General features: G+C 48.8%; 1 protein-coding gene across 1 annotated transcript in view; it reads right to left on the reverse strand.

The window, feature by feature from the left end:
* CDK5RAP2 (CDK5 regulatory subunit associated protein 2) overlaps positions 1–20214 on the reverse strand; it is a 182262-nt gene that overhangs the window by 41338 nt on the left and 120710 nt on the right. The window contains 4 exon segments of the mRNA XM_021068104.1: positions 158–734; positions 5351–5482; positions 9187–9418; positions 16065–16506. Coding sequence (XP_020923763.1) covers positions 158–734; positions 5351–5482; positions 9187–9418; positions 16065–16506 — 1383 coding nt within the window.

A 20214-nucleotide genomic window follows, 5' to 3' on the forward strand; every position in this document is an offset into this window, starting at 1 on the left:
TCTCACATGTCACCTCTCCACAGGGTGGAGCTGCCTTAACGGCACCACGAGCCGCCACAGCACAGGCCAGACTCCTCTGAGCTCATGGGCACCGACCTAGTGGCAACGTGGGGGAACCGCAAGCTTCAACAGTGGGAGCTGGCAGAGGTGGGATTACCTTGAGGGTGAGAGGTCTCTGAACTTATTCTGCAGGTTGTGGATTTCACTGAAAAGTTCCATGTTCAAATTCTGCTCCTTCTGCAGCTCATATTCCTGGTCCACCAGCTGCTGCCTGAGGCTCTCCAGCGCCCTGCCGTCAATCGTCTCTACGGCTAGCGGATGGAGGATTTTCGTGTGTTTCACATAACGTACTTGGTGCAAACTTGAAAAGGTCCTTTCCTCCTCATCATTACTGCCCCTGGACTTGTTCAAGCCGTCCTGGGCCCCCTCTGTGCCACACAAAACTGTGATAATGGCCTCACTGAACTGGGAGTGCTTTTGAAGCTGCAACATGAAATTCCGGTAGCCCTCGAGCTCGGTTTCCAAGTCACAGATTTTCTGTTTCAAGTTTTCTTTATCATCTGAGGTATCAATGTTCTCCAACTGATTGGTCCCAACCACGCTATCTGTAGTGGAAAACGGACTCTTAGAACTCAAGTATGTGGCTACGGAAGTGGGGCCTGGAAAATCTTCAGAAGGATTCTCTTCATGTGACAGCAAGACGGCAGGGTCATCAGGCTGGTCAGTTTCTGAGTCTGAAAACCAAACCGCATTTACTTCAGTATCTCCACTGCTGAAATCCATCCCCTCCATCCTTTCTCGCAGCCACCACACCTGCAGGAAGCCCCCAACTAGCCCCTCTGGCTCTAGTCTTCCCTTCTTACCTCTCCATCCACCCCTTCCTCATCTAAAAAGTGGATTCAGCCTTGATCCCACCTAAAACTCAGCAATACCTCCACATCTTAAGGATTAAATCCAAACTCCCTCTCACAGCATCTGACACCCTCCAAGGTCTAGTTCCAGGTCACCTTTTCAGGAACCTGCCCTGGCACCACCTATGGAGATTCCCTCCTAATTTATCCATAATTCCTGCCCACACAAGGCTGTTTATGCCTCTGTGCTTTTGCATGTGCTATTTCCCCTGCCCAGAATATATGCTTGGCCCCCTACTTTACTCCTCCTCAGTGAACTCCTATTCATCCTTCAATGCCCGAATCTAATTTTCCTTCCTCTGTGAGCCCATCTTCAAGTTAGGCACAACAGTCACTCCCCTCTGTGCTTGCACAGCACCTTATACATGACACTTGAGACAGACGAACCATGTACTGGGTGCCCGCACAGGAAATGCATTTGGCTTATTCATTTATTTACATCACCATTGGTTATTTGGATTCCTCTCTCCCTCACTGGACTGCAAGTTCCTTCCCAGCAGGGACTGGCCTTTCGCCTTCACATTCTTGGTGCCTGGTCCAGTACCAGGCCCAGCCCAGACATGAAAGAAGGGCTGACAAATACTGGGTAATGACTGAAGTAACATTAAAGACCAGTAATTCTAAAATAAATCCACAGCAGAAGCGTTGTCTTCTCATTTCCATGTCCACAAATCTCAGGGACATGCAGTGATGTCCCTGTAGCGAGCTGTTTCATAGTGAGCTGTTTCGCTGACTCACAATCATGCCAGGAAATATTTCCTTTACAGCTAGTTTAAATCCCCAGATATGCGGCCAAACTCCTTCGGGAGGCGGAGCGGTGCTGCAGAAAAAAACATTCAGCTTTGAAGCCAGAGAAGAGGGCTCACAGCTGGCTTTGCTATTTGCTGGGTGCAGAGACTGAGGTAAGTCAGTCATTGTCCCAGAACCTCAGCTGCCCCAAAGAGATGTCTAACAGGCTTGCTGTGAGGCTTCAAGTTCAGGCCTGAGTCTACAGCTGCAAGGCCTGTGTCCCTAACCACACAACACACTGCCTGCTGTCTAGGGAAAGCTCAGCTCAATACAAGATGTTGTCTGAACACTTAAGAGGCAGCAAAATCTAGTAGAAAAACTCATCTCTAAAATCCAACAGATCTGGTTTCAAACTCTGGCTCTGCCACTTACTAGCTGTACAACTTTAGGCAAATGATTCAGCCTCTCTGAGCCTCAGTAGTTTCACCAGTAAAATGGAAAGAATATTTTTTAATGCGAAGGCTTCTGTTTTTGTTCTTAGGATCAAATGGCACCATATCTGCAAAAAGGCTAACAGTGCCTGGCACACAGTAGTGAAGGAAACCAACTAATCTGAACACCCTTTGCTTCCCTGAAACCTGTTCAAAAGTTGGAAGAGGATGCCTATCAGAGCAGGACCTGGGGAAAAACTGCAAAGGCAGCACCGTGGTTTGGAGGACATGACCTAGGAGACCCTCGGAAGGAAAAGCAGACACAAATCCTTGTCAGACTGTATATTCCAACTTCTGGCTTCCGCAGCTGTTCCTCGTGGCTTTAAGCCCATTCCTGTCTCTCTGCTCACGATGCAAATACCATAAAATAAACCTTTTTATTTTAGAAAAAGCCGCTGCTACATGACCTCAAGGAAGCAATTCTAATAGAGCATTTTTCCTGTACAAAATGTGTTAGAATCCCTCGTCTCAGAGGTCCTTCAGGGTGGAGGCCATGTCATTCAGCTGTTTCTCCAGTGTTGGCACAGGGCCCGGGGCGGAGAAAGTACTCGGTAAGTACCGCCAGCTGAATAAGTATAAGAGGGACAGAGGGAGGAATCTCAACAAGGCTTTTTTCCCCAGGGACTCACCCTCCAAGACAAGGAAACACCTTTGCTCTAACAACCTCATGATAACAGAATTTCATGGCAAGGAGCGATGTCCACTCGTGGGGATAAAGATCAGGTCTGATGATTTTTGTTAAGTCATCGTGAGGCAAAGACAAGTGTAAGCTCCATACAAATGTCCGCCTGTGATATGGACTGTGGTCAGCTCTGATGTTTACACACGTGCACACCTCCTTACGGTGGGGACGGGTCATCCTCATGTTCACACTTAGAGCTCCACTTTAAACTCTGCTCCTCACAACACATGCAGACACTTGACGCTCATAATTTTGACTTCAGAGATGTCCCTAATCTACAGGAATGTGTGACTTCCCAGAGCAAGGATCGGATTTCTTAGGTTCCAAGGCCAGTATATAGCAAATCTCACAGCACAGCATCAGCGCAGCCATGGGGCTTCACAGTTTCTTCTCCGTAGCCCTTAAGGACCAAAGGAGGATATTTTCATTTAAAAATCACTGCATAGGAGTTCCTGTCATGGCTCAGCGGAAACGAATCTAACTAGTATCCATGAGGATGCAGGTTCAATCCCTGGCCTCGTTCAGTGGGTTAAGGATCTGGTATCGCTGTTAAGCTGTGGTGTAGGCCGGCAGCTGCAGCTCCATCTGACCCCTAGCCTGGGAACCTCCATATGCCGAGGGTACGGCCCTAAAAAGACAAAGAAAAAAAAAAAGGTCCCTGTACAGAGGGTATGAGAGATGGAGGATTATAAACTGTAGTGTGTGGTGTGAACCTCAGGTTAACAAGGCGGCAGGATGTGTAACCTCGTGGTGGGACCAGCCCCAGCACCCAGCACCTCACCCACGTTCCATTTCATCGTCACAATGACCCTGTGAGGTGTCATTAGTGACCCCATTTTACAGAAGCGGAAATTGAGGCTCAGAGAAAAGAACTCTCTCAGGGTTCTGGATGAGGAAGCAGCAGAGCTCCCATCAAAGCCAGGCAGCCCCCCTCCAACACTGAACTCTGCCTCCTGGCATAGCCCTCCTGCACCCAGGGGCTCCTGTGTCGGGGGCACATGAGAGAGGAGGGACACTCCTCAACCCTCAATGTGAAGGCCAATAACACCCGTGGAACCCCTGTCATTCGTTTCTCAAGTATCCATCCAGGAGCTGCTGGGGGAGACGTGGCGGGGAAGGCACCACACACAGACTGAGCCTCGCAGGGGGGCAGTTGCTGAGCAAGACGCTACAAGACCAAACCACGGCGGGCTCCCAGGAAGGTTCAAGAAGGCTGTCCCTGGAAAGCAACGTTTAAGCAAAGACCCAAAGGATAGGGAGTTCCCGTCGTGGCACAGTGGTTAACGAATCCGACTAGGAACCATGAGGTTGTGGGTTCGATCCCTGCCCTTGCTCAGTGGGTCAAGGTTCCGGCGTTGCCGTGAGCTGTGGTGTAGGTTGCAGATGCGGCTCGGATCCTGCGTTGCTGTGGCTCTGGCGTAGGCTGGCAGCTACAGCTCCAATTCGACCCCTAGCCCAGGAACCTCCATGTGCCGCAGGAGCGGCCCAAGAAATGGCAAGAAAAACAAAAAAAAAAAAACAAAAAAAAAACAAAGGATGAAGTTTCTAAGGGGGGAAACTCAGGCAGAGGTAACAGCCTGTGCAACATTCTAGAAGCACATAAAGGAAAACGAAATGATGGGGATTTGAGAGAAGGGAAGCTGCCCACCAGTCAGGAAGCCGTTAGTAATCACCTATGAACAAGAAGTCCGAAGATGTCCCAGGGACCACTCGTTTATAAAGGAGACACTGCCGTTCTGGACCTTCCTACAATTCAGCTAAGGGGCACTTTATTACCTGGTGGGGTGGCTCTGTCCTCAAAGCTCAGAATCCTCAGAAGCCTGGGAGCAAGTTTTATCTCCCCAGAGGCCAGCATTCTCAATGGCCCCTGACAAATTCAGGATTCCTGAAGGCAATGATTTCTTAGAGTGAATTAGGGCCACATTAATGGTGATTTTTTTTTTTTTTTTAAACGAAGGGGGGGAAAGATCTGAAGTAAAAAGAAAAAATGTAGGCATCTGTTCACAGTTGAATGGGATCACGAATGCTGTTGTGTTATCCTTTGTGCTTCTCTGCATGCTTGTGGTGCTTCCTCATTCTAAGAAGGATATGGCTTGCCTGGGGTCTTGCTCACGTGTCCATGCCTTTCCCACTGACTCACCCGAAAAACCCCACGAACCAGGGTCAGCTCAGGCTCGACGCTCAGGCAGCCAGAGGCCAACCACGCACACCCAACAACCACCAGCACCGCACGGTCGTGACAACGGCCGGGTGGTGGCAACGCCCCTAAGGGCGAGTGCCGTGTCCTTTGAGGCTGAGCCACCAGAGCGCAGCCAGCGGCCTGGTAGAAAAGTGTCAGACAAATGGACTGTAAGCTCCAGCGGGGTGGCCCTGGATCAATTCTTTTTAAAAACCTTAGCCTTCTCACGTGTTACTTGGGAATAATGACGACGCCCTAAGGTGGCTGTTGTAGGGCTTATAATTTTATATATGAAACACCCTGAGTAGTGCCCAGCACATGGTGGCTGTCCAATATGCATAGGGGGGTGAATTCTGACCGGTCTCATGGCGGGCTTGCTGATCGGTGGCCCCTTCCTTGTCTCTCCAGATGCAGGGTATGGCTTTGGGTCCTTCCTGCTCTCTGAGGCTATCCTGGTAGGCTGCTCCCACGAGGGGCTGGGCTACAGCATCTACAAAGAGAAAAAAAAATAAAACCATAGACTTGAAACTTAGCCAACAAATAAGAAGAACACAAAGATACAACAGGGAAAATAAAAACACTGGGGAGGCAAAATGCAATTTATAAGATAAAATTAATCTATCGAGCTGCCATAACAGGACATAAAAAGCATAAATATACTGCAGCTTGTCTAAAATGGTTTAAGTCCAGGCTCTCAAAAAACTATGAGTGAGAAAATGAATTCTATAGACTCCTGCCCACTTTTCCCGAGAAGCTCTAGGGCTTCCGGGCAGCTGCAGAAACAGCACCTGGTTGAGGCACCCCAGGGTCTCAGCAAGGAATCAAAACATGGTTAAGTGCAAATGGCAAGCCCTGGGCAAGGTGCCAGGGCTTCTGTGCGGCTGAGTCACCTCTCTGCATCTTTCCTCTCCAAAGTGCCCCCACTCCCACCACAGTGGTGTGCTTAATTATTGGCCCCCGCCCCACTAGACGGGGAGCCCTGCAAAGGCAGAGACGGCCCCTCCCGCCTCCCTCTCTCTTCTACAGCCTGTGCACGAGGCTAGCAACACAGCAGGGGCTCAGGGAATGTCTTCACTGAATGTGTAAAACCTGGATGGGTAGATGGATGGATGGAGGATGCTGGGGGAAAAGGAGGGAGGGACGGGCAACCCTACCCAAGGCCAGCCTGTCTTAAAAGCTCAAGTGTGGTAAACCCAAGAGAGAACCTACCATGAAATAGAAAACACCTCTGGCCACAGGTCATCATAACATCCAGCACACTCGCATACACGAGGCTCCATGAAACAGTATAGGGCAAAAGCAAAGGCTCTGAAATCAGGTAGGCGGTTCTGATCTAGGCTGGGATGTCCAGCCACAGTGTGACTGTGGCCAAGTCACTTTACCTCTGAAACTGCTGCCTCACCGAGAAAATGGGAATGATTAGTGTACCTGCCTCAAAGGACTGCTGGGAGGATTCAATGAGATCAGGTATTTAAGGTGGACAGTGGGGTTCACTAGGTAAGGGGCACTCGTTTTACTTTATTTTACCGCCCCGGGCAGGCCAAGGCTCCCAGTCACCTCCCAGCCCTGAACCACTCTGAAGCTCCCCGGCTCGGATGCTGTCGACTACCCCGGTCTCGAACCCTTCCCTGGCCTTGAACCCTTCCCTGGCAAACACGGCTGCTCTGCAGCACCCCCAAGGGTGGATGTTTCTTTCCTACATCCCTTGTCTGGAAATGTGAGCGCAGCTCTGCTCTGCACCAACACTTCCCCAGACTTCTGTCTCTTCCCTAAGAACTCCAGCTGTGCGGCTCATGCTGCCAGACTCCACCACCGCTATCCCACCTGCCTGCAGACACCCATCGCCCCGATTCACAGATCCCTTGAGATTCAGGGACCGCGTGGCTCCCAACTGCCCTGCTTCTCTACACCTCCCTGTGGCGAATCTCCCCCAAGGTGCCTGTTCTCGCTGTCTCCAATTCCCACCTCCATCCTCTCTCTGGAACCCGTGCCAATCAGCTCTGCCCACCCATGGAAACTCCCTTCAAGGGCACCAGATGACTCCCCCATTGCTAACCCTCAAGGCCAACCTCCAATCCTTGTCTTACTTGTCTCACCAGCAATATTGGACATGGCCTATCGGATCTTCACTCAGCTTCTGAAGCCATGGGCTCTCTTGGGCCTTCCTCCCTCATTGGCTGCCCCCACCACCCAGGTCCTGTCTCAGTTCCTGGACCTACTCCCGCTGTCTGCCAGCCTCAGAGCCTCAAACACCAGCAACATGTTGATATGTCCTAAGCTTCCAGCTTTAGCTCCAACCTCTCCCCTTGACTCCAGACTCATCCATCTTCAACAGGCATGTCAATAGTCCCAAACCAAATACCTCCTGTCCCCCTAAGCCTGGCTCTCCTGTTCTTCCATCTCAGGGGCTGAAACGCCATCCTAGCAAAGGTTTACATCAAAACTGATCCTTTTGGAGTTCCTCCTGGTGGCTCAGCGGAAACGAACCCACTAGTATCCATGAGGACACAGCTTCGATCCCTGGCCTTGCTCAGTGGGTTAAAGATCTGGCATTGCTGTGGCTGTGGCGTCGGCCAGCCGCTATAGCTCTGATTTGACCCCTAACCTGGGAACCACCATATGCCACATATGTGGCCCTATAAACATACACACACAAAAAAAACACAGCAAAACAAAACAAAACAATCCTTTCAAGCAGAGGTCAGCTCACTTTTCTTCAAAAGCCAAAAAATGAACATCTGAGACTTTGAATGCCACGGGGTCTCCATCCCAACCACTCAACCCCGCCACCAGAGCACAAACGCTCTCCCGGACAACATGCAAATGAATGTGATGAGTGTGCTCCCATAAACTTTACAAAAACCCACATCGAGCTTGGGCCACAGGATGCCATTTGCCAACCTGTGGACCAAATGGCATCCTGTGCTTTAAAGCATAAGTCAGGCAGGTCACTCCACTGCTCAAAGCCTTCCAGCTGTTTCCAATCTTACCTGGAGTAAGAGACAAAGCCCTAGCCTGGCCTAGAGGGTCTGCCACCTCCCAGGCCCTTTCCCTCTCCCTTTACTGCAGCCACATAACTGGCCTCCTTTCTACTCACCCAACTTCTCACTCAAGTTCACAGCAACATCAGGGCCTTTGCCCTTGTTCCTTCTGCCAGGAAGCTACTTCCTAAGATAACGAGCCCACTCATTTCCTCCCGGTTTCAGCTCCAGTGTCGCCTCATTGAGGAGGTAGAGGCACCATCTAAGCTTCCATGTACCTTAGCAAACCGGACTCCTGTCCCACATGACCCGTGCCCCTCACCCGGCCTTCACTCTCAGCACTGATCATCTCACACATGACACATGTGCTCATCAGCCACCGTCTTCCTTGCCCTGCGAGAATGTGAGCTTGGTGTCTTTTGTTCATTCTCCCCAGTGCCTGGCGTACTGGAGGACCTGATGCACACTTTCCAAATACATTCCTAAAATACACCCTTCAGCGGAAGTTCAAAATCAAGAGTCAACCTAAGTGCTTCTGTGGATGCCCGAACCTCTGAAGATGACACACAGGCTAATAAGCACGTGCTCATCTGCATGGCTCTGTGAGGGCCTCAGCTTTCTCCAGATTCTTAAAGGGGCCAAATCCTAAGCACTCTGTCTGATGAGGTGCTCCCTCCGAGTCTATGGGGTCCCAGCTTGACACTCTGTGCCATGACCGCTACTTGGGGAGCTCCCGGGAGAGGAGGGACAGCAGAGTCAAAGTGAGAAGGGATGCGGATCACTTCTAGAGGAGGTCCTAAGGTCAGAAGGGTTTGGAATTAGCCCTGAGGAAGCCACACAAACATGGCCTGGACATCCAGAGAGCTCTGCAACGAGGACGGAGGCTTCCACCAATGGAGCCAGAAAGGTCCCAGATTCAAGTCGTGCCATGGTGGGGTGGGGACCCCAGATGATCCCAAGTGTGTGACTTTGCAGGACCTGGGAGCACAAGTCCCCCTTTTCCCCTTCAGAATAAAATGAAATCAACAGATGCACTTTCCTTAGTGGGTTCCCTCGACTGTGGGCTCGTCAAGAGTCAAGATTAGTCACTGCAATTCATGAAATTTATACTCAATATATTGCAGTTCCAAACCACGAATGAGGCTGATGTTTCAGGACGACCTATTGGGCCGTGCACCCAGCTCATGGAGGATACACTTTTCTTGCTGCTTACCTTTCGGGGGCGCTCTGTCTGGCACTGGCCTCTTCTCCATCATTGCTTCAGCCAGAATTAACTTCTGGTGAAGTTGCTTGTTGTGAATTTTAAATTCCTTCAGCTCCCCCTGCAGCTCCAGGATCCGGCCCTGTAGCTGGGCCACCACGTCCTGGGGGGCAGGGAGCCGGTACATGCTTCCTAGAGAACGTGATGGCTTTACTAGGATGGGCAGGCGGGACTTCTTAGCATCCTGAAAGCACACACAGGTGAACGGTGAATATACGTCTTCTGGTCGCATAGTGGCCATTCCGTGACAACCTCACACAACAGCATTCAAAGCGGCCATCCAGATAACGGCATCTCTGTTCACCCCCAGCCTACAGAGCCGTGTCTCAGCAGGCCCCTCCTCTGATGGGCAAGTGCCAGGCTTTTCCTCGTCAACACCCTCTCGGCCCTGACCCGCTATCTCCCTGCATGTTCCAGACACTCTCTCCACGGCAGTCCTTTTCCCAGCACCGTCTTCCGGGAAACATTTTCTAGCTTCTTGTCTACTTCCTCACTTCCCACCTCAGCCTAAGTCAATCTGCCTCCCACCCTGCCAGGCCACCAGAACCACCCCTTCCTAAAGTTTTCAGGGGCTACTGGGTCACTAGTCCAGTGGCTATTTCTCAGGCTCAGAGCTCCCGACCTGCCTACCCTCCTCATTTCTGATGGTCCGTGGGCACTCTCAAGTCAGCTGAAGGCTCGGTTCTCTCCTTCATCACCTACGCCCCCACCCCGCAGCCACACCACTGCAACAACATCTGTCTTGGTGAATCACACCACCTTCCACTTACTGCAGAGCCCAAGCCTGGAGCCATTTTTAAACTTCCGTTTCATACACATCACCCATTTTCATCACTTGCCAGGTCTCTGAATTCTTTTGACTTCCTGTCCTCCCTGCCACCCAATTCCAAGATGCTATGAGCTCTCTCGGGGGCCATAGCAACAGCCTCCTGAGGGGTCTCCCCATACTCGTTCTTGCCCTTGCTCTCCCCGTTGCCAGACTGCACCGAAACAGGCAAACCTACCTCTCTCCTGCTTAAAACTACGTGAACTGTTCCCCAGTTCTCATATGACAAAGGTCAAAGTCAACAGCCCACACGTTGTGCATGACGGCAGCCTGAGTTACTGCCCCTACCCCAGTCCCCTACTCTCCAGCCACAGAGACCTGTATCAGTTCCTCAAAATGGACCCTCCTTCCTTCCAGTTCAGGACCTTGGCATATGCCATCTCCTCTGCCTAGAACCCTCTTTCATGCCCACTCCCACCTCTCCCACCAAGCCCAATACACTCATCAGGACTCCAATCAAATGTGTGCCTTCCTCAGGAGAATGGGCCCTGATTTCCGTGTCACATACTCACTGTCCCCTGTAATTCTCCTTGGAAAACATTAGGACCATTATAACTAAATGCCTCTGCAGCTTCTTGTTCATTGTCTATCTTGTGTCCTGGCCTATAAGCTCCAAGGTTAATGGATCTGCACTTCTTACTCACACTCTATCCTCAGCTTCCAGCTCAAGAACTGGTATATAGCAGGTGCTCAACAACTATGTGTAGAATGAACATACAAACAACTTAAGAGGCCAAGTGGGGGTGTCTTTCAAGTCGGGGAATTTTGAACAGATCCAAAAGCTGAGGAGAAGGACTTGAATCTAGGATTTAAAAAAACAAAACCAGTAACAACTCAAAAATAAAAACGCAAACAACTCAATTAAAAGATAAGCAAAGAATCTGATACACATTTCTCAAAAGAAGAGATACATATGGATAATAAACACATGAAAAGAGGCTCAAATCATTCATCACCAAGGAAATGCAACAAATCACAATGAAATGCCACCACCTGCTACCCATCAGGATGGTTAAAATCAAAACGATAATAACAACTGTTGGTCAGGACGTGGAGGAACTGGAACCCTCATACATTGCTAGTGAAAACTTCCATAAACTAGCTGCAGCCACTTTAGAAGAGTCTGGTACTTCCTCAAAATATCGAACAGAGCTACTACATAACCAAGCAATTCCACTCCTAGATATAAACCCAAGAGAAATAAAACACATGGACACAAAAAAATTTGTACATGAATGTTCACAGCAACATTATATATTATTCAAAAAGCAGAAACTGCCCAAATGTCCATCAACTAATGAATGAATAAATGAAATGTGGTATATCCATATAATGGACTACCACTTGGCAATAAAAAGAAATGAAACACTGGTACATGCTATGGCATGAATGAACACTGAAAACGCTATGCTAAGTGGAAGATGGCAGTCACCAGTGAATGCATACACATGATTCCATTTATATGAAATATCTAAACCAGGCAAATCTATAAAGACAGGAAAAAGCTTAGTGGTTGCCTACAGCTAGGGGTGCATGGTGGGGAAACAAGAAGTGACTACTGATGGGTTTAGGGCTTCTGTCTGGGACAAGGATATGCGGCTAATGTTGACCACAGCTGGTAATGGCAAGGACCCTGGGAATGAGGCAATCAGCAAAGTCTCTCAAGAAGGAAAGAAGAGGCAGGAGCCCTTCTTGCATGTTCTAGAATATGAAACTCCTTCAAGAATGTTCTCCCATAATCCAGGTAAAGTCTGCAATCCTGGAGTTCACAAGGTAATAGAAGTCATGCCTATTTTCTGGACAGGGAACTAAGATGTCAAACAACCAGTCCAGTATGAAAATTAGAGAGATGAAGCCTAAACTAGCTCTTCGGTAGGAAAAGTGAGGCTCTTTCTGCCCTGAAATTCCAGGCAAGTGGAAAAAAGAGCAGGTTCAAGGACAAGAACAGTCTGAGGTGGTGAGGGGACCATTCAGGAGGAGGTGGATGCCACATCAAAGAGGGCTGCAAAATAACAGTCATTTGCTTGGTCCTCAGTCTCCACCAATCTTTATTCTTGGATCCAAATCTGTGTGTCATATGGCAGCAGAGAAGCTATCTGCAAGTGCACAAATGCCAAAGCCAATTTCAGGCTGGAAGACTGCCGTCAGTCACCCTGATGCCGCTTCTAAAATAACACCACACAAAATGCTACCTTCTGGACACTGAACAGAGGCCCACCTACCATCTTATTAAAGATGTCACAATGGAACTTCTCCCTTGGGGATGGACGAGGGACAGGAACACCCATACACCAAGCTCCTACCGCTGACGAGGCAGGAGGCACTTGCCACACACTGCCCCACTGAGCCAGCATGCCAGCCTCAGGTTCCAGGTCACACTGGCCCTAGTCGAGCCACTGAAAGTCAGGTGACTGACCCAAGGACTCAGCAGGTAAGCGGCCAGGCCCAGTGCAGCCACGGATTTATCTGTAAAGCCCCTCATCTCGCCTTGGTAACTAACCCAGAAGTCTCTCCCATCGTCCTGTTTTACCCCTGGGCTGCAAAGATGTTCTTTTTAACAGGATGCAAGAGCAAGCCTCAGCTCTAGGATTACTGACTCCTTGACTGACCAAAGACCACAAAGAAAACCATAAAGTTTCCTTCTACTTTGCACAGACTGGAGGCCACGATGGGGATAAGAGCGCTCCTCCCTTCCTGAGAAAAGCGGGCTATGAATACCCCTGCCTGCCTCTGAAACCAGACTTCACACTATATCCCTACTCCTCCCAATGGCTGAGTCACTCTGGACAATTTTCTGAACCTTCCAGAGCTTTTATTTCTTCATATGCAAAATGTAGGTAATACCTACCCAACTCAGATGCTCCTTGAGAAGAAGGATAAACGCAATGATTTATGGATAGAAGCCAGCACAATCCTGGCATATATACCAGATGCTAAAAAATAAACATAGTAGCCTTCCTTTTGAAAATACTAATTCCAAAAGAAAAAAATTTTTTCAATATATTTGGGGAAATTAAGTTCATTTGATTATCCAATTTTCCTGAACACAGGATGCTATCTCCCACACAAATGGGGAGAGAGGGGTTAACGACAGACACGTGTCCACGTACACGCATGCGCACACACACATGCACACGCGTGTGCACACACACACACACAAGCACAGGCACACACCCCATCTAGTTTTCCTAATACACAGGTACAAATTAAACTAGCTGGGGCAGATGAGAGCATTTCTATTCTAGCCAAATTGCACAAATTTGCATCTCGAGTACTGTTAATATAATGGCAGTCTTTTTTTTTTTTCTTTTTTTTTCTTTTTTTGGTCTCTACTGATATCTTTAGAAAACCTTTTTCTAGAAATTACAGTTTGGGTACATAATTTAAAACAATCAAAAGCAATTTTGCTAATGATATATCTAACTCTCTTTGGTATGCACAAAAGCAGTAATTTAGTGGTCAGAAAATAAACTTAATTCTCTATTCTGATGCTATGAAGCAGTGCGTACAGTTGATTTCTCAGATACAAAACACTCATCAGAACCAAGAATACCCGCAGCCATTGCTGGCACTCTGTTACAAACATGACCTATCCCCCTCTACCAGAACACTCACGGCTCCCTGCTCAGGGGATTCTCCACGCCACCCCCACTCCTCCAAGAGGGTTTTAGTGAAAAGTCCAATCAAACATTGCCAGGAGAGTCTGGCTTTTAATAATCTGGCATATCTGATGGCATCTGAAGCGATGCTCAGAGACAGCATCTTGGTAAAGCAGACCACAGACCCACCAAAACTGGACCCTGCCCCTTAGGCCAGCTCAGGCTGGAGAGGAGCCTGAGCCAGGGCAAGGGCAGGCACAGTGAGGGGCCCGCTCAGCCCCCCTAACAGCTGGCTGACTATGGGCACTCAGGACCTGGCTTTCTCGCCTCTGACAGGAGTTGTAAGGATAAGAGAATGGAGACAAAGCCCACAGAACAGTACCTCTCAGACACAAAGTCTGTACAAAAATAAAACCTAGGTTCTCGTCTCTGCACCTAAAGTCAGGGTATTACAATTTTACTGCAAATGTGCAAAAGTAAAGGTCCATCAAGAGGGAAAAATTACGGACGTGTTGGCACGTTCTCCACAATGGACTCTTACCAGGCATTACGAGAAAAGATGCTTTGACGTCTAACATGAAAGAGAAAGCTACAGACAGAAGTATAAACATGGCTCTGTTTTTATACTGAAAACATATAAATATCATGATATATAGATAAATGTGAGAGGGCTATCATAGGCAAAACATTCTCTGACATAAATCATACCAATGTTTTCTTAGGCCAGTTTCCCAAGGCAGTATAAATAAAAACAAAAATAAGTAAGTGGGACCTAATCAACTTACAAGTTTTTGCACAGCAAAGGAAACCATAAATAAAATGAAAAGAGAACCTACAGAACAGAGGGAGAAGATATTTGCAAATGACACTAATGACAAGGGCTTAATCCCAAAATATACAAACAGCACATACAACTCAACAACAAAAAAACAAACAACCCAATCAGAAAATGGGCAAAAGACTGAAAGAGGCGCCTCTCCAAAAAAGAAATGCTGATGGCCAATAGGCACATGAAAAGATGCCTCGACATCATTCATTATGAGAGAAATGCAAATCAAAACTACAATAAGGTGCCACCTCACAATGGTCAGAATGGCTGACATTAAAAATTCTAGAAATAACAAATGGTAGAGAGGGTGTGAAAAAAAAGGAACCCTCCTACATTGTCGGTGGGAGTGTAAATTGGTGCAGCATCTATGGAAAACATCATGGAGGTTCCTCAGAAAACAAAAAATGCAATTATCATATGATCCAGCAATCCTACTCCTGGGCGTATATCCAGACAAAACTCTAGTTCAAAAAGATACACACCCCTATGTTCATAGCAGCACTATTCACAATAGCCAGGACATGGAAACAACCTAAATGTTCACCTACAGATGAATGGATAAAGAAAATGTGGTACATATACACAGTGGAATACTACTCAGCCATAAAAAAGAATAAAACAATGCCATCTGCAGCAACATGGATGGACCTAGTGATTATCATACTAAGTGAAGTAAGTCAGACAGAGAAAGACAAATACCATATGATATCACTTACATGTGGAATCTAAAAGAGGATACAAATGAACCTATCTATGAAATAGAAACAGACTCACAGACAGAGAACAGACCTGTGGTTGCCGAGGGGAACTGGCGATTGGGGAGGGACGCAGTGGGAGGTTGGGGTTGGCAGATGTGAGCTATTACTGTACTTATGGTGGATGGACAATAGGTCCTGCTGTGCAGCGCAGGGAAATGTATTCGGTACCCTGTGATGAGCCATAATGGAAAGTGGTTAACGAATCCGACTAGGAACCATGAGGTTGCGGGTTCAGTCCCTGCCCTTGCTCAGTGGGTTAACGATCCGGCGTTGCTGTGAGCTGTGGTGTAGGTTGCAGACGCGGCTCGGTCTGCAGTGCTGAGGTTTTTTTTTTTTTTTTTTTTTTTTGTCCTTTTGCTATTTCTTAAGCTGCTCCCGAGGCATATGGAGATTCCCAGACTAGGGGTCCAATCGGAGCCGTAGCCACCGGCCTACGCCAGAGCCACAGCAACGCTGGATCCGAGCCGCGTCTGCAACCTACACCACAGCCCACGGCAACGCCGGATCGTCAACCCACTGAGCAAGGGCATGGTTCCCAGTCGGATTCGCCAACCACTGCGCCACGTTAAAAAAAAAAATAGGAGAGGGCTGGGATGGGGGAGGAGCGAGGAAGGGAGGAAATGTAGGTAACACTTTGGGGAAGGTTAGGATAGACACACACCTCTAGGCAAAGGCCTGAGTAAGTGTAGACAGAGAGAAACACCAGGCTTAAGATAAATTAAAAAAAAAAAAAAAAGAAAGTAGTGGGGATTGGAGATGACTTTTAAGTTTTTTCTCTGTAGTTAGTAACTGAGAAAGTAATATGTGGGAAAACTTACTTTTCCGGTCCCCCTGGGGAAGCAAAGGGCAGCAGCCTGCCGCCCCGGCATCCCACCCAAGTTCTCGGGCTGATACTCGGTGCTGAAGACAGAATCTGTTGGCTTCTCCTCCCAGGTGTCTCTCTTGCTCTTGTGTCTGAATCTGAGCGTGTTGCCCTCCACGGCCTCCATGGCCTCTGTCTGCACAGAGGCATCTTTCTGCTCCACCCTGGATGCCTCAGCAGCCTCTGCTTCCTGGGCCCCCCAAGGCCACCTCAGTGCATCGCCTGGCTTCGAAGAGGAGTCGCCTTGGATAAAATGCTCAAGTTCACCTCTTAGTGGAACAGCCATCTGCTTAAGCGTCTTCTCTGTTTTACCATCAAGGTGTTCGCCTGAAGCTTCCTCCTCTGTCAAGCATGTCTGCTCCAGGAACAGCTCACGGAGCACTTTAAGAAGGTCTGGCCTGTTTTTCCAAAAGGGAAGGAAATAAGAAAACTAAGCCTTCTGCTAGGGCCTTGTCCGCTGTACAGTTTCTCCCACCCACTCTGGCCCACTCTGTTTAAACACGGTGAGCACCTGCCACGTGCTGGAACCACCAGGTATTCTGTCCACGTCACCTCAGAACAACCACACCAGGCAGGTACCACTATGTCTCCTTCATGGATAAGACCAGAACTGTTCTGACACAGGTGCATGGCAAGGAAGGGGACCACGCAGCTACCTGGATGCAGGTTCAGCTTAGGGAGAGCAGTCATAAGGTGTTTGTGATAACTGCAAGGACCACCCCCACCTGCCGCTGCCACCGCCCCAGCCCCATCCCTACATCCAGGGGCAGGTATGGCTTTGGATGAAATCTGGCCAACCCAGCAGATCCGAGTGACCTGGTCCTTCAGGATGCACGATCCCTGCTCAGCAAATAGATGCTGAATGAAGAGATGCTGGAAACCGATCTGGATAAAAACAGCAGTGGCATTGAAATCAGACCAAATGGCTTCAGATTCTAACTCCGATTCTATGAAAGCACGGTGAGCCTTCCTCGATAGAACGCTGTGAGGATTAAACAAGAACATGTCGGGTAGCAGAGGCTTCTTATGCCCTGGGCCATGGGCCTGGGCCACCTGGGGTTTCTGCTCTGCTGTGTGGACAGCTTCCGGGACAGAGAGCCCCCCTGCCAGCCCCCACGGCACCTCTCTGCCCTGAGCCTTCTCCCAGAGTCACCAGCGGGGCAATGGGCAAATGTTTATAGCTGCGGGGGAAACCCTCAACCACTGAAGGAAGAGAGCCACTGGATGTATGTCTGAGTCTCCCACCCTGTAGAGGGACAGCACTGACACAGAGTCTGTGCTGTCCCTCAAGGGGTGGCTGGCAGGACAGAGGCCCAGCTGCCCACAGCAGTGACCAGCTCACAAGACAGCCTCCCTGGCTTGGCCTCCACTCCTACCTACCTCTCCCTCATCCCTTCCTTCCTGCTGCCTGGAGCCACATTCCAAATTAACCACTTGTCCCCAAGCCCTTAGCTCAAATGAAGTCAGCATGTAAAAGGCTGGAGCAGTTCCAGAAGAATCCCTGGTGAGTGTGTCTCTCGGGCCAGGCACTGTCATGGGCACTGGGGCTGCAGGCCAGCCAGCCTGCAGGGCCTGGGGCTGGAGGCAGATAGGTAAACAAACCGCTACCCCGCAGGCTAAAAAGTGAAACACAGGAACTGTGGAGGTTTGGGAGGGTCACGGACAACCACTGCGATGTGTCTAAATTGGGGTGGCAGGAAGAATATCAGGAGAGGACCTCTAGAGATGATGAGAAGTGAGCTGGGGGGAGGAAATGGAACCTTCTAAGCATGGAAAACAACCCGAATGGAGTCAAGACACACAGCGGAGAACACGGAGGTGAGGCTGGAAAGTTAGGCGGGGAGAACTCAGCTGTGTTATGGAAAGGAGAGCAATGCTGAAGCTGTGTGTGACAGAGTGGCATGCCACGCCTGTGCTGGGGAGAGGGCACTCTGGCTGAGGGGAAGAAAATGAATGGATGGTGATAGGGGTACACACAGCAGCCCCTCCCATTCTGCTCTCAAGTGTGTCAATGACAGCAAAACAGATAAGACAAAACAATGTTCAAGGAGCACCACAGGCCTCAAAGTCAAGTAGGATGTATCCCAAAGTCAGAAACAGAGGAGGAGCCCCGCAGCCATGATAATGCAGGCATCCACCAAAAGGAGAAATTTAAGTCTCATGGTTGGAAGACGAACCACGCACGTTTCATGCCCTGAAAGTCAGACCTAGAGAGACAAGCTGAGGCAACTTCACAACCACCACACAGGGAGAAGCACAGGTGGGGGGCAGTGCAGGGCTGCTGACCCAGCAAACCATTCCTAAAAGCGAAATCCACTGTTATGAAAGACGGACACCAAGCTGACAGATGGGCTTTCCCACTCTAGAAAATAAAAATGATGGAGCAATCTGAAGAAGATTTAAAATAAGCATGTTTCAATCATCTAAAAAATAAAAGAGAAAAAGAGATTCAAAAAAAGGAAGGAAGGCGTTCCCTTCATGGCTTAGCAGTTAATGAATCCGACTAGGATCCAGGAGGATGCGGGTTTGATCCCTGGCCTCGCTTGGTGGGTTGGGGCTCCGGCATTGCCATGAGACGTGGTGTAGGTTGCAGGGGTGGCTCGGATCCCGAGTTGCTGTGGCTGTGGTGTAGGCTGGCAGCTGTAGCTTCAATTCAACTCCTAGCCTGGGAACTTCCATATGCAGTGGGTTTAGCCCTAAAAAGGCCAAAAAAAAAAAAGGAATGGAAATTATGAAATTGAGACCAAAAAATATGAAAAAAATGCCTGTAGGGAGGCAAGTACTGAAAGAGGGGGCAGCGGGAAAGCTGCTGCTGTCTTCTGGAAGAAGAAGGTGCAGTCAGGCTGAGGTGGTGGAGTCAGGAGAGAGCGGGGACACAAGAGGCCCTCGTCAGTCCCAGATCCTTCTCTCTGCGGTTTTCCCTGCCTGTCTTATTTCAGAAAATCTTGTGAGACAGACCCGAACTACCGACTCCCTTACCACACCTTGGCCTCCCCTTCCCTTGTGTCTGTGCTGCCACCGGAAGTGACGGGTACCCTCGCGTTACCTTCACACTGAGCGCCCCCAGGGCAGGGGTGGGTCCTTCCTCATTTCTGCATTCCTAACAGCCGGCTCTGGGGCAGAGCCCGTTCCATTCAAACTAAACAGCTACAGCACACTCGAATAGGCTAAAAACTAAAAGTATGAAAAACAAAATTAAAACGTGCTGCATTTTTCACTTCTAATATGGAATCACGTAGACTATACAAACCATCTTAAAATTGAGTATACCCGGACTTAAAAAAATATTTCTTGTATTTCAAGGCACATTAAATTAAATTTTCCTTTCCTCTCCTTCCCTTAATATAGATTAAAAATAATGACAATTGCTATTGAGCTAGCCAAGGGAGGACCATTACTCACTACCCAACAACACACAATAAAACCCAGGAAAAAGACTTACAAATGGGTAGTAAAAGGTGGTGAAGGAGGCCATTATAATATACCAAAGTGGTAGTGCTATTAAAGAAAACATTTCAAGTGTTACTCTGCTAGAAATCTGAACAGCAGATTCATTAAGCTGTCACCACCATCAGGACCTTTTTAATGGTTCCGTCCAAGGGTCTTGTCAGAGGCCCAAACACTGTTTATATACCCTAAGCATCTTTGCCACAGACAAGGCCGAAGGGAAGGAGCTGACAGTTGCTAGCACTTACGGTGTGCCAGGTCCTTTAAATACACTCAGTTTAGTCCTCACAATAATACTGAGATGGGGACTGCTATGCACCCCATTTTACCAATGAGGAAATGAGGCTCCTGAAGATTTCCAGATCCCCTGAAAGCAGAGCGGGGAGCAGAGGCTGCAGGCACAGACCTTTAAGACCCAAAAGAAGCACCGCACTCTTTCTAGTTTTCTAAACTTGACCCTTCTGCTGCGACGGTGAACTTTTAATTGTCCACATATCCATTCGAATATTTATTGAGCATCTCCCGTTTGTCAAGGAAGGCAGTGGAAATGCATGGTGAAAAAGAAACACAGCGCTTACATTTTGTTACAGACACTCATCCAGGTCCTGCTGACTCAATAGGACAACGTGAGGCAAGATAAGTACAAGGAAGGAGGGAGA

Source organism: Sus scrofa, chromosome 1 (genome assembly GCF_000003025.6).
Source record: "Sus scrofa isolate TJ Tabasco breed Duroc chromosome 1, Sscrofa11.1, whole genome shotgun sequence".
Classification (NCBI taxonomy): Eukaryota; Metazoa; Chordata; class Mammalia; order Artiodactyla; family Suidae; genus Sus; species Sus scrofa.